The sequence below is a fragment of the Stigmatopora nigra genome, chromosome 22 (genome assembly GCF_051989575.1).
Source record: "Stigmatopora nigra isolate UIUO_SnigA chromosome 22, RoL_Snig_1.1, whole genome shotgun sequence".
Classification (NCBI taxonomy): domain Eukaryota; kingdom Metazoa; phylum Chordata; class Actinopteri; order Syngnathiformes; family Syngnathidae; genus Stigmatopora; species Stigmatopora nigra.
The window spans coordinates 7053938-7068215 of record NC_135529.1 but is presented as its reverse complement, the minus strand read 5'-3'; the positions used below and the strand labels follow the sequence as shown (position 1 = coordinate 7068215).

The following is a 14278-nucleotide window of genomic DNA, read 5'->3' as shown; positions in this document are numbered from 1 at the left end:
CGTCGCATCATTCCATTTCTCGACAAAGAAACCTTCGCGGGCTGCTTTCATTTCAGTGTTTCACATTTTATTGTACTTTGTTGAAGAAAAACATGACCATAAAAAGATTTGAATCCAAGTTGTAGCAGACTATAATGGCAAAAGATTGGTTAGGCATCCACTTACATCAAGTCTTCTCAGATAAACAAAAAAGTTTATTTTAGCGCACAAAGTTTTTGGGATACAATTTAAACAACTTTCCATCTTGTGTGGGTTCAAATCCATATTTTTCCAGGTTGTCTTTATCAAAAATGCCTTCATCAAAGTCCTTCTTGATCTGAGGAGCCACCACCTCGGCAAACAGCCTCTCGGCGGTCACTGGTGGTTCCGTTCCTTCTGGGCAGCGGTATGATACATAGGGTTTTAGTTGAAAACCGTCCAGATTAGGTACCACAAACTCTGGAATCATAGCCTTTACTGACACAAACTTTCGGCTAGAGAGTTGTATTCCAGTTGGTCTTGCACCTCTGCCTTTATTGTGAGTTCTTGAACCTCGCTTGCTGGTGAATTCTGACATTCTGTCTGCTCCTCTTCTGAAGCCCCTTATAAGCGTGGACAATACTCCCATTGTGTCACAACAGAATATTCCACAGCAAACCTAGGAAATAGAAATCAATCATTTGGGCCCGTAGATCAAGTGTTTTCCAAGTTTGTATTGGCTGCCAAAGCCGGTGATAGGCGGTTATTGTTTATTGCCAGTCTTCTTAGTTTTAATAGATTGGACATCATATATTGTAAGCCTATTGAAATGGATTGTATGTCTTATCTCTGTCAAAGGCAACCAATACAAGTTTACATTTTATTTCCAATAGAGCATTCATTAACTTGGGAAAAATTAGGAAGGCACACAATGAAACAAATGTGTCCTAAGAATATGATTAGCTATATTATTTTACCACAAATGCAGGGTGTGTTGACTATATAACTAAACTTGAGCAGTTCTTACTGTACAAAACAATTCTCTTTTGGGTAACCTGTCGTCTTTGGCAGGCTAGCTTGTACGCTAAAGCTACTGGATGTGTACTGATCATTGTCTTTAATTGTAAATGTCATTTACAGTACACAGAAAAAAAGGATATATAAACATTGTTGTCTTCATACTGTAAACATTTGCGATAAAGTAGCAACAACAATCGACCCATCTCACCTTGACAAAGCGTTGCAAGGAAAATAATATGTAAGACTACCAATCAAAACCTCCGTCGATTGGCTAGAAAGGCAAAAGTATTCTCCAATTGGATTCAGCGATACTGGTGCCACATTCGGAACAATCCATAAACCGCTACCTCCGCCATTTCAATTTTCAAAATAAGGCCAAGGGTATTATTTGAGTAAGAGAAGAAACTCAATTTGAAAGTTTTATCATGCATACACAAATAAAATTAAAATGTATGTCTTTCAATTACCTATACTCTACTTAGAGATGGTTAATGAGGTTGTGAAACAAAAATGTCACTTCAAACGAGACGTGTATAGTAATATTGTTTTTATTTTGAAAGGTATGACAGGATACTTAAGCTGTTACTAGCGACCCCTCTTCACGTTGTTATTGCAGTCATGCATTGAATAAAGCGGAAACTGGTAGGTGAGAAAATAACTCGTCTAACTTTAATTGGAAGGTATTTTTGCATGTCTTGTATATTGATCGTGCACGTGGGTTGTTTGAACCTCGCTCTTAATCCATAAAGTGGTTTAAATTTCGTTCAGCATCCAAAGAGTGAGTGAGTAATTTTGAGACACCGATCGTACTTCATGAAGCGTTAGCACCACCAGGCAAAGTATTTTACTTATTTCCAAGTTCCTTAATGTCCTATTTGCGCACAGGTAAAAATTAAGTAAAGTAACGCACATCCGTTTTTAAAGTTATTTGTGCATTGTGCAAATGCACTCCTGTAATGATCATCTATAAAATTAAATGAATATAATTGGATATCATATTTGTATTCCATTTTGAATGCAGTAGCACCACAGAATAAATTGCCTCCAAACTGCAAAGTCGCCGTGCTTCTCCTGAAAATTGCATATTTGCAGAGGACACACGACACCACGAATGTAACATAAGTTTTGAAATGGATTTAGATGAGATGATGACTGGGTAAGCAATATTTGTTCGTAATATATTGCCTGCCCTTTGACCCCTTTGGGAGTGTTTACTGGAAATCGAGTGGAGTAGGCTGCCGTCTCACTTTACTGACTCAAGGAAGATCTAATGAGTGAAACTTTTGCTTAGGGCATGAGATCTTTGACCTACATAGGATTGTTTACATGAATCACGTGATCCCGATTAAGGTCCATCTTCCCACACAGCAATCATCTTTTCAAATACAGTCTAATTATGACTCCCAATCTTTATGTTTCACAATTATGCCACACCTAGGGCTTGGCTGCTTCGATTGCCATCTAAACCTCAGTCAGCCATGGCAGAAAAAGAGAAACACGACAGTTGCGTACTCTATCAGGTACACCCGTCACTACATGTTTAATTTTTGACAACGTCTGTGAACAAGCATGTCTTTTTCTTTCAGAGCTTCCCCCCATTTGGAGGTGAGATCAAGGCCAAGATGCAACAGATTATAGAGGAACGAATGGAAGCCAACATGGTAAAAACACAGAAAGATTGTTATAGTATTTTTTGGAAGTTGTATTGCTGTCTAAATTAACTTTCACCTTACTCAGTTTGATGCAGAATTATGTATATATTATGATGGTACACACAAGTTGTTCAATTTGTCACTTTGTTTTCTTCCAGTGGACAGCTATTCTTATTGGAGCTGTCACAGTTGTGTCCCTCCTGGGAGGTGTCGTGTTTCTTCTCTACAGAAGATACAGGTTGTCAAGTCAGTACATATACTTAGCCTCTTTTCCAGTGTTTATTTAAATTTTGTCAGGAATATAACATTATTCTTTGTATGTGGGATTTGACATATTCAATGGTGGGGAAGTCCCCTTGAAATTTTCAAAAGTTAAGCGGTTGACGTGAGTTTATATACATGGAAAGGAAATACTCATTGGGTTAAAAGTTGTGTGCTGCTATTCCAAATAACTTTGGTGTGGATATTCGGCGTGTGGTGCAGGAGTACAGCACAAATATTGGGAGGAGACCTCATAAAATGTTACAATCGTAAAAAAAAAATGCCTGTGTGTTTTAGAGGAGCAGGCTGGGATCACACATTACCGTTTTCGAAAAAGAGACAAGGTTATGTTCTACGGCCGAAAGATAATAAGAAAGGTTAGTATATTTATCTGCAAGCTGAGTGGTTGAGTGGTTAGTGTCTCAGCCTGACTATACATGGTAATTTTTGTGACAAAAAATGTCATGTATATATTATATACTTACATATATCTATACTTTTGTTTCTTGTATAAAGGTCCAGACATTGTCCTCTCCCACCAGCACCCCCTCCAACTCCACTTCTCGTCAGAGAGTGCGCAAAAGGACCAAAGTCCTGTCAATAGCTCGCAAGTAAGTCACGTTGCATCGTTAGCTTTATTTATTTTGTTGGTTAGGGTTATATATTTCTTTACATATCACAGAGACCACATGAATATTAACCATAGATGCACACTACGTTATTACATAAGAACATTTTTAAGTATGTAAAAAAAAATCCTGACATACGGCTCTTGTTGGAAAAGTGCAGTGTCCCTATGTGGAAGAAATTCTGCCACAGATTAAATAAACTCATTTAGATTTTTATTTTGGGGAGACATCACAAAAGGGGAATAAGATTAGTTTCTGGAATAATTCCTACCTAACAAGAGTGATACCCGTGTGCAACCTGATTTAGGATCCTCCGTATCCGAGGAGAGCCCCCCTCCTTGCAGCCTAAAGAGCCACCTCCTTGTCTGTTAGAGGCAGACTTGACAGAATTTGATGTGCAAAACTCTCACCTCCCATCCGAAGTGCTGTACATGCTTAAAAATGTCAGGTAAGTAGCATAAGAATTTTAAATTTGAAAATACACATGCAGTCCGTACAATGACAAAGATTACAGTGAATGCTTGTTTTCCATAGGGTGCTGGGGCACTTTGAGAAACCTCTGTTTCTTGAACTATGTCGCCACATGGTGCTGATCCAGCTGCATCAGGGGGAGGCGCTATTCCGCCCAGGTGATACTGATGACAGCATTTATGTTGTTCAAGATGGACGCCTAGAACTGTGCACCCGCGAGAGTGTAAGACCACGGGAGAGGGGCTGATTTGGTTTTTGTCAATAACATTGTTTATGACATGACCGTTTGTTTTGTGTGTGTTTTTGCAAGCAGGATGGTACAGATGCTGTGGTGAAGGAGGTTTTACAAGGAGATAGTGTCCACAGTTTGCTCAGTATTTTAGATGTTATCACTGTAAGCATTAGTCTGTCTTCACCTTGATGATAAAGCTTAGATTTATATGATATACAAGTTATAGACATTTCAGTTTTTTTGTTCTGTTGTTATAGTACAATGTTATTTTTACCATTTGACAAGAATACACAGTACACTGCACTTTTGTATTGTCATTTGGGAAACACAAATTCAAACTCTTGTGTTCTTTAAGGGCTACCCATCTCCATACAAGACAGTCTCTGCAAGAGCTGCTGTCCCCTCCACTGTCCTCCGTCTTCCAGCGGCAGCATTTCAATCCGTCTTTGACAAATATCCTGAAACTCTGGTCCGTGTCATTCAGGTAAAGCAAGCTTTATTCACGTTCGGGGATCTACAAATAATACATAGACAGGTCTTGACAACAAATGTTACAACTCTCTTCTCCCACTTGTAGATAATTATGGTCCGTCTTCAGAGAGTGACCTTCCTTGCCTTACACAACTATCTTGGCCTCACTACTGAGCTCTTCAACACGGTACTACTTTATCCAACGTCTTGTCGATTGTGAAGAGGCTGCAAATATACCAGTCTATTTCTAGAGTATTTAATTATCAGAGCAGGACATTTTTGTTGTTGGTTTTTATGTATATATAGGAGTTTGTTTTCTTGTATCCAGTAAAAAATTGGAAATGGAAAATTGTATACAGAGGGCTCTTTTAACAATTTTCTATTGTTTTAGGAAAGCCAAGCCATCTCCTTGGTTTCAGTGGCTCAGGTTTTAGGGGAGGTTCATCCACATCGAGGTTTCCACAGGCAGCCTTCACAATCTGATGAATTAGTGACTGAAAAACCAGACCCAGGTCAGAAAATATAGATTATTTTTTTTTGAAAATATTATTGTTAATGTCACGATGTAATATTATCTAATACTTTTCTTTTCTTTTTTTTAAACAAAAGAAAAGGCAATCTTTTCTGAAAATTCCAGTTCAGTAGTATATAAGAAACCTCGCTCGCAGTCCACCCCAATGGCCGTTACTGGTAATACCACATTTATTCTTTTCTATTATAGTACAAGGCTGTTCTGCTTTTGGTTGGTTGAAATAATTTAGGTATGGCAAAACATATCCGTGGGATATATTCTTGTACAATGTTGAAACAGTGTCAGGCACCATAAATTGGGAGGCATCAACTAACAATTATAAATCTAGAAAATTGTCCATTATTTTTGCATGAGAAATATTAATATTTTTCTCTATGAAAGTACCTGCTCAATAGTAATATATATACCTTGGCTGGTGCGACTTTTAGTCCGAAAATGACGGTGCTGTATGTTTTTCATACAGGTCAAATGTCAGTGGATCTTATGAGAGTTTCTGAACGGGCTAGAGTTACTACTGAGGATCCTGTGGCCAGTGGTCCGGTAAAGGTACTGTTTATTTATTTTGAGCAGTGGTGTGCCGTCAGGGGCTTCAAGGTCTTCTCTGCTGGCCTAAGAAATATCTGAATCATATATTATATTTTGTCCATCAATACTTATGAAATAATTTCAAATTGTCTATTAGCTTCCTTTCATTGCTTTCCCACTGGTTGCACTGCTTCCAGTTGTGTATTTTCATATTCAAGCATTTAAGCAATCACATTTCAGCCATTATTTGTTGCCAGGGTCAGAAATCTGTCCCAAGTGTGAGCAAACAGGGTTCAAATCCCAGTTGGTAATCATTTTTCCCTTAAATAAAAACAACCGTGTGTAGTCCAGATTTTCCAATAATGACATAGGAAAGTGTAGCCAATTCGTGGCTTAGAGGTTAAGTCACCTGACTCCCATGTGGGAGGCTGGGGTTCAAATCCCAGTTGGTAATCATTTTTCCCTTAAATAAAAACAACCGTGTGTAGTCCAGATTTTCCAATAATGACATAGGAAAGTGTAGCCAATTCGTGGCTTAGAGGTTAAGTCACCTGACTCCCATGTGGGAGGCTGGGGTTCAAATCCAGGTTGAGAAACATTTTACCTTAATTGTTTCTATGTATTTGTGTAGCTACTTGGTGGCGTAGTGGTTAGCTCACATGTCTCTCGTCCGGGAGACCTGGGTTCAAGTCCCGGTCAGTACACATTTTCACTTAGTTGTTTCTGTGTACTTCTTGGAAAGACACTCAAATGATTACTAAGAGAAGTGTAGTCACTTGGTTGGCGCAGAGGTTAGATCACTGGACTCCCGTCTGGGAGACCTGGGTTCGATTCCCGCTGCCGTCGTTTGGCCGAAAATAACTGGAAGGAAGAATTGGTCAATGGAACAAGAAGAGAAAAAATCTTTTTAATTTATATTAAACACTTAGTCATACTTTTCAGCAAAAGGTTATATTCCGAACTGCCTTCGGCAGTTCGGAAGAATGTTGAAGGACCTGTCTGTGCGAAAGGCGTTCTCGGGTCGGCCTCCGGCCGACCCTCGACCGCTTGCTTGGTCAGTCAACCGCCGACACCGGGAAGCGAACTCACGTTCTCTCCGTGCAAAGGCGAGTGTGCAACCCACTACACCAACTCGTGCCCCACTTATACATAGGTGTTGAAACGTTTTATCCAAGGAAACTGGGTGAAACACTTAGTCATTTTTTTCACAAAATGCTTCATCCACCACTGAAGACTTATTCAGTTAGACACTTAGACATAAATACTTATTCTTTTACCTGAACAATTGTGGGAAAATCTTTGCATGCACTGGGAATTGAACCAAGGACCAAAGAGTTGGCAGACTGATGACTTAGCCACTGGGCCACCACCACCACACATATACATGGTTGTTGAAACGTTTTATCCAAGGAAATGGGTGAAACACTTAGTCATTTTTTTCACAAAATGCTTCCTCCACCACTGAATACTTATTCAGTTAAACACATAGCCATTAGAACTTATTCTTTTAACTGAATAATATTTGGAAAATCTTTGCTGGTACTTGGATTTGAACTCAGGACCACAGAGGTGGGAGACTGATGACTTAGCCACTGTGCCACCAACCTGTGAGAGTAGCTAGTAGCACTTGTACTCTTATCTCTTTCATATACCTGAATAATAGTGGGAAAATCTTTGCATGCACTAGGATTTGAACCCAGGACCACAGATTAGGGAGACTGGTGACTTATCCACTGATCCACCACTCTACTGGGACTAGGTTGTTGAAACGTTTTATCCAAGGAAATGGGGTGAAACACTTAGTCATTTTTTTGACAAAATGCTTCATCCACCACTGAAGACTTATTCAGTTGCACTCTGCTTGCTTATACATGGTCATTGGAAGCTTTTATTCAAGGAAAGGGGTGAATGACTCCGTCTTTTTTAATGGCAAAATGGTTCATTGTCCACCGAGATTCTGAGTATACAGGAAAGTCAACAAGAGCATGCTGTAATCAGATAAACTGATATTAAAAGCTAACTTAATTAATTCAAAATGTGGGTCATTTGCAGTCTATTTTAAAGAAGACGGTGACAATGCAGCAGTCTCCTTCTGCAGTTTACCATTACAGTGAGCTTGGAGCAGGAAATGACCGCTATGACAAAGTCAATGCAATTTTCCAAGCTGCCAAAAAGGACTTACTGCAGGCCATCCAGCTCAAGGTACATTTACATACGTTTCAGTAATGTTGGAGGTTAATAAATAATAATGACATACAGCTTGCGCCAATGTTTTTTTCAAACTGATTATGTATTTAAAAAAAACTAATCAAAATAACCTTACAAAACCTTTAACATTTTGTAGATTTAATCGGACACTATTTTTTGTAATGTCTTTTCCACAGGATCCCAGTCTACTGGAGGGTAGGGTGACTTTTCGCCAGGTTAAAGCCAATTCAGTCGTGGCCCATCAAGGAGACCAGGTTGGCAGCTCAAGACTGTTTTATAATAAATTACAAAGGCTCTTTATAGAATAACATGTTGTCTTTTTTTTGCAGTCTCACCAAAAGTGTCTGATAGGGATGGAATCTTTTTATTTTACTTGGTTTCTTTTACCTTGCAGGATGTGAGCGTGGCATTTGTCATTTCTGGGTCACTCCATGTTTACCAGCGCATGATTGACCGTGAAGACGAGACGTTGCTTTTTGTGACCCACCCGGGAGAGATGGTGGGACACTTGGCAGTACTCACGGGGGAACCCCTCATCTTCACCGCACGTGCTCATAAAGATTGTACTTTTCTCTCCATATCGAAGGCTCATTTTTACGAGTAAGACCCTAAAGTTGTGAACAACCCCCTTAAAAAAGTAAATGAATCAAAATAATTTTGAACTTTTGTTTGCAGGATAATGCGTGAAGAGCCCAGAATGGTATTGAATGTAGCCCACACTGTTGTGAGGAGGGTGTCCCCTTTTGTCAGGCAGATTGATTTCGCCTTGGACTGGATGGCTTTGGAAGCTGGCCGGGCTGTTTACAGGTATTTTTGAAGACACTGATTATCTGTTGTAAAATATTGAGCTTCAGCCATTGAATTGGTATTTTATTATATTTAAATGGTATTGTGAGACTAAACAGTACTGGCTCACCAAAGGCATCTGGGATAACATTTTAGAATTTCTGAGTATATGTATTTAAATAAATAAGTCTATTTGGTGGATCAGCAGTACAGATAATGGATGACTGACGCATGGAGAACACAATGCATTGGGCATTTCCATTATGTTGCTATGTGCCAATAAAAAAAATTAGGTGTTAAAAGTGGGCAGCACTACGATAAATGCTCTATTTTCTGATTGGACGTAGACAGGGAGACAAGTCCGACAGCACCTTCATCGTTCTCAGCGGCCGCTTACGCTCAGTCATTGCAATGGATAATGGCAAAAAGGAGCTAGCCGGAGAGTATGGCCGTGGGGACCTAATTGGCGTGGTGAGTGCTACGTCACTGGATTGTTTGAGGACTAAAGCTGACAATAAGTGGTCTCTAGGTTGAAGCCCTGACCCACATGAACCGAGCTACCACGGTCCACGCTGTGAGGGACTCTGAGCTGGCCAAGCTCCCTGAAGGAGCTCTCAACTCCATTAAGAGGAGATTTCCGCAGGTAGTCACTCGGCTAATTCATTTGCTGGGACAGAAGATCTTGGGCAATATGCAGCAAGTCAATGGCCCTCTGACTGGTAAGTTTTGGAATAGGTTAACACTTCATTAGCTTATGGAAATTAGTTGGTGCATTACTCAAAAAAGTGTAGTTTTGGGCACCATAGATTAAGTGAAGTAAAAAAGAGTATTTGTAATACATACATTTGACATGTAGGTCGAAGTCTCCCCCTCCACAACTCCAACAGTAAGTGGGATGCTGGGAATCCTGCCTCCAACTTGTCCACTGTCGCCATTCTTCCTGTGTCCGATGAGATTCCTCTCACGGCTTTCACCTTGGAGCTGCAACATGCACTCAGTGGTATCGGTAGGATCATCTACATATCCTTTTTTTATCCTTTGAATACACTCATAAATAGACAGTTTAACAAAACAGTTTCCATGTAGTGAAAGTAGTGTAATTTTATCCTGATCTTTATTTGCCGCAAATAATACGTGATTTAGACATGCGATATCCAAAATCTTGAAAAGAGCTGTCCATAAGAAAAGCATGTCCTATCTTTGTGTTTTGTAGGGCCGACACTACTCCTGACAAGCGACATCATTAAACAACGCCTGGGCACTGCTGCTTTGGACAGGTGCAAGCACCCTCTCAATGACTCAAGACGATACCAACCTTTACATTACAGATGATGTTGGAAACGTTCATTTTCTTCCTCTCCTTCAAAGTGTCCACGAGTACCGTCTGTCCAGTTGGCTCGGCCAGCAGGAAGACATCCACCGGATCGTCCTCTATCAATCGGACCCAGGCCTTACTCCTTGGACCCAGCGCTGCATCCGCCAGGCCGATTGCATCATCATTGTGGGACTGGGTGAACAGGAGCCCACCGTGGGAGAGGTCTGTTGTTGATTCTATCCAATAGTCTCAGACTGTTCACATCTTGATCCAATGTAAAGGTATTCCATTACTAATTTGTAGTTGGAGAAAATGTTGGAGGGAAGTGCCATTCGGGCCCAAAAGCAGTTAGTGTTGCTGCACAGGGAGGATGGTCCACCGCCCAAGGGGACAGTGGAGTGGTTGAACATGCGGAGCTGGATCTCAAAGCACCATCACTTGTCATGTCCTCGCAGAGTGTTTTCAAAGAGGAGTTTACCTAAACTGGTACGCCGAGAGCCGAACGCTCACTCTACATACACTGGCATTTGCACAAAGGATTAGCAACTCCTCATTGTACTTCACGTTGCCCATGTGACTGTGCATGTTTTGTAAGAGGGTTGTTTGTCACCACAGAGAGAGCTCTACGGGCGTGTGTTTGAAAAGTGTCCGGATCGTCACTCCGACTTCTCCCGCCTGGCCAGGATTCTGACAGGAAACAGCATCGCCCTTGTACTAGGTGGAGGTGGGGCCAGGTAATGTGGACGCCAACTTAAAAGGTTGAGTTTGGGCGTTAGCTCTCATTTCCAAATTTGCAAATGGAAATTAAATTTACATATCAAGTACACCTCTACTTACAAAATTTTCAAGTTACAAAAAAAGTTCTGGAACCAATTAATTTCGTGAGTAGAGTACGACCGTACAGCTTTTTGTTTGGTGCAAGAATTTGGTCATGCAGATCCAGTTGTTTCTACTGTAACTAATCTATTGTTTTTCTTCACTGCTTCCACTTGTCCTGAAGCTTTAACAAGGTAGGGACGGTATAAATCTTAGCTTTCATTCAAGACTATTAGTCTACAACCAAAAGACTACAAAGGCTAAACTCCTGGTTAACATTTGTAACCCTTGACTAGGTCCCAGTTTCTGAAATGAATTTCCCACCTCCTTAGTTGGATTTGGAAGAATTATTCAGATAAATATGTTGCATTTTTACTGGCTGCTATTAATTTGAAAAATTTGCTTTTTCACTATTTAAATGGCACAGTAGCATAACTATTTCTAGGGGTGGTTTTGCCCTCTGGGAGCAAGTATTCTTGCTTTACATGTAATGCCTTCCTCAGGGGTTGCTCCCAGGTCGGCATTATTCGGGCACTGAATGAGGCAGGTATCCCCGTGGACATTGTGGGCGGTACCTCCATCGGCTCCTTCATGGGAGCACTGTATGCTGAGGAGAAAAGCTACAGTCGGATGAGAGTCCGTGCTCGTGAATGGGCCATGGTAGGTTAGGAATCAAATGCCTCAATACAATAACTGAAGATTTGTCTTTTTTTTTGTTTTTCACCGACATTTCTGCCAGGCAATCTCACTATTTCCCTTCCTGCAACATGTTCTCAGGATATGACATCTCTCTTCAAGAAGATTGTGGATCTGACCTACCCAGTCACTTCCATGTTTTCCGGAGCGACCTTTAATTCTGGGATTCGATCCATTTTTAAAGGCAAACAGATAGAGGTATAAAGGTATATTCAAGTCTGCCCACTTCATTGTCATTTGGGATATTCTGACTCTACAAAAGATCAGTGATAACATTTTTCACCTATGGACAAACAATCATTTCACCACCATCAACAACTGCTTCTTCTTTCTATCACTGCCAGGACTTGTGGCTTCCATACTTCAACATTACCACAGATATCACAGCTTCCTCCATGAGGGTTCACACTGACGGTAAATCTAAAATTCTGCCTTGTTGCTCTAAAACATTTGTGTTAAAAAGCTACATTTTCACTCAGGTTCCCTGTGGCGTTATGTAAGAGCCAGCATGTCACTATCTGGTTACCTTCCCCCTCTCTGCGATCCAAAAGATGGACACCTACTGATGGATGGGGGCTACATCAACAATCTGCCTGGTAAGACCAATTATTATTAAGATCACATTGTTACACTGAAAATCTACTGTATATCCAGAAAGATTTTAGAGATAAATATGAGTTTCTTTACTTCATTTTTTTTAACCATTCCTGTTTGGCTTTTTGTGTCCCAACATGAATTAAAATGCAAAATTGTTTGTTTGCAGCTGATGTGGCTCGCTCCATGGGAGCCAAAGTGGTGATTGCTATAGATGTGGGGAGTCGGGATCAAACCGACTTAACCAACTACGGGGACTCCCTGAATGGTTGGTGGCTTCTTTGGAACCGATTCAACCCTCTCGCTGAAAAAGTCAAGGTGTGTGCATCACAAATATGCTTAAAGATGCACTTTCTTTACCATTCAGACTGCGTAAAGGGCACATAACGTTATTAAAAAACTAACCCAACACCAGGTACTTAATATGGCAGAGATCCAAACCCGGCTTGCATACGTCTGTTGTGTCCGTCAACTGGAATTAGTGAAAGGCTGCGACTACTGCGAGTACATCCGGCCACCCATCGATCGCTATGGCACACTCGAATTTGGCAAATTCGATGAAATTGCTGTAAGTAAACTGGCTTGTTCTTTCCTGAATGGGTGGAAAAATCAGATATTGATCTGCCAACACGCTCCAGGAGGTGGGATACCAGCATGGGAAGACACTGTTTGGTGTTTGGCAGCGCAGTAATGTGGTGGACAGCATGCTTAAAGACAGACATCAGGAGGAGTTCCACAAGACCAAAAGTAGTCATGTAAGATTTTTTTTAATGCTAACGTATAGGTACGGAATTCACTAGGATAGGATGCTCGCATATAGCATTGTTAGCATTGCTTAAAGTTTTTGTCTATCAGGTGGTGACTTGTCCAAATGCCTCATTTACTGATCTGGCAGAGATTGTATCACGCATTGAGCCTGTTAAAACAGCATTGGTTGAAGGTTGGTATTTTTTTTGTTCTCTCTCAATAATAGTCTTGTTAAAGATCGTAAAAACAAATGCTTTTCCCCTTAGAGGAACTATCAGAAGAATACCAGACAGACTATGATGAGGAAGCTTTGGAAAGCCCGCTGTCTGACAGCGAGTCATTCCTGCCTGGTGGCGACCAAACAGAAGGAGAAGAGACAGTTGACACTGCTGAAACGGTATGTATCAAAGAAGTCATCTCGCTGGCTGATTAAAAGAGAAATTATTAAAAAGCTTATAGGGGATCATCCAATTTGTAGTACCATGGACAGTACCCCAAAGCTGGTTGTCCATGTCCTTGTTTTCTTAACATATTCCAAACCAAATCTTTGCATGAACCAATTTTTTTTCTTCTAAATTGTTAACTTCCTCCCACAGGATGAAGAAATGCAAGTCAAAATTCGACGTCGGTTGAATTATTCCCAAGAACATCCATGAAATATCAGACATTGTCTACAGTAGATGTTCAGCAAAGTATTTGGTGGAAATTCACTCAACTTTCAGAACAGAAACAGTGCAGAAAAATCTATTGACTGAATTGAACCACTGAAAAAGCTTCCAGTTTCAATTGTGGAACTAATATTAACCAACATTTCAATACCAGTAACAATGACAATTGAAATTGTTCAGTGAACCTGAATGCCACCCATCTATTATGACAATGTGAAGGGACTATAGGTACTTAGTATAAAAGGTAGCAATGCTTTTGGGGACACTTTAATATTTATACCTCTGACTCATGAAATGCATTTCACAGTGTTTCGGAAGAAAGCCATTGCGTCGATGTTGATCTTCACGGTACAGTCTAACTTTTACCGTGAAGGTTGGGGACATTTCACATTTTACAATATGCTGCAAACAAAGTGTCTTTTTCGAGATTATGCCTCCTCATTTTAGGCAGGGAATGCCAAGCTGCATTCTCAAACTGTAACAACACACGGGTCATAAGTGACTGGACTGAGATTTCATTTTCTATTTTTCTGCAATAAATGAATGTCAGTATTCAAGGGATTCCTCAATAAATGTTTTAACCCTTACATATTCTGAATTATTTTTTTCATTTCTTTTTGAATGAAAACACATTACATTTTCCCGAGCCCACTACTTTCAGGGCCACTTTTTCCACCACTAAAGTCAGTCGGTTTCT

At 40.4% G+C, this 14278-nt stretch overlaps 2 protein-coding genes across 2 annotated transcripts; one reads left to right on the top strand and one right to left on the bottom strand.

The window, feature by feature from the left end:
• Positions 1–45: 45 nt before the first annotated feature.
• On the bottom strand, positions 46–1272 carry LOC144215579 (large ribosomal subunit protein mL41-like). The gene is made up of 2 exons (XM_077744614.1): positions 1187–1272; positions 46–637 (listed from the first exon to the last, which is right to left on the bottom strand). Exon 2 carries the CDS (start codon positions 605–607, stop codon positions 200–202), a length of 408 nt encoding a protein of 135 aa, XP_077600740.1. The 5' UTR covers positions 608–637; positions 1187–1272; the 3' UTR covers positions 46–199.
• Positions 1273–1565: 293 nt separating this feature from the next.
• Positions 1566–14168, top strand: LOC144215372 (patatin-like phospholipase domain-containing protein 7). The gene is made up of 35 exons (XM_077744248.1): positions 1566–1620; positions 2417–2498; positions 2565–2639; positions 2789–2876; positions 3189–3268; positions 3408–3502; positions 3828–3968; positions 4055–4214; positions 4305–4385; positions 4579–4707; positions 4801–4881; positions 5086–5206; positions 5304–5384; positions 5690–5772; positions 7804–7953; positions 8136–8213; positions 8354–8559; positions 8635–8766; positions 9093–9216; positions 9275–9464; positions 9602–9751; positions 9959–10022; positions 10114–10282; positions 10364–10546; positions 10676–10794; positions 11380–11536; positions 11654–11770; positions 11917–11986; positions 12052–12168; positions 12336–12484; positions 12582–12734; positions 12805–12921; positions 13022–13106; positions 13180–13310; positions 13510–14168. The coding sequence occupies exons 2-35, from the start codon at positions 2457–2459 to the stop codon at positions 13567–13569; spliced, it is 3978 nt and encodes a 1325-aa protein (XP_077600374.1). The 5' UTR covers positions 1566–1620; positions 2417–2456; the 3' UTR covers positions 13570–14168.
• Positions 14169–14278: the final 110 nt, after the last annotated feature.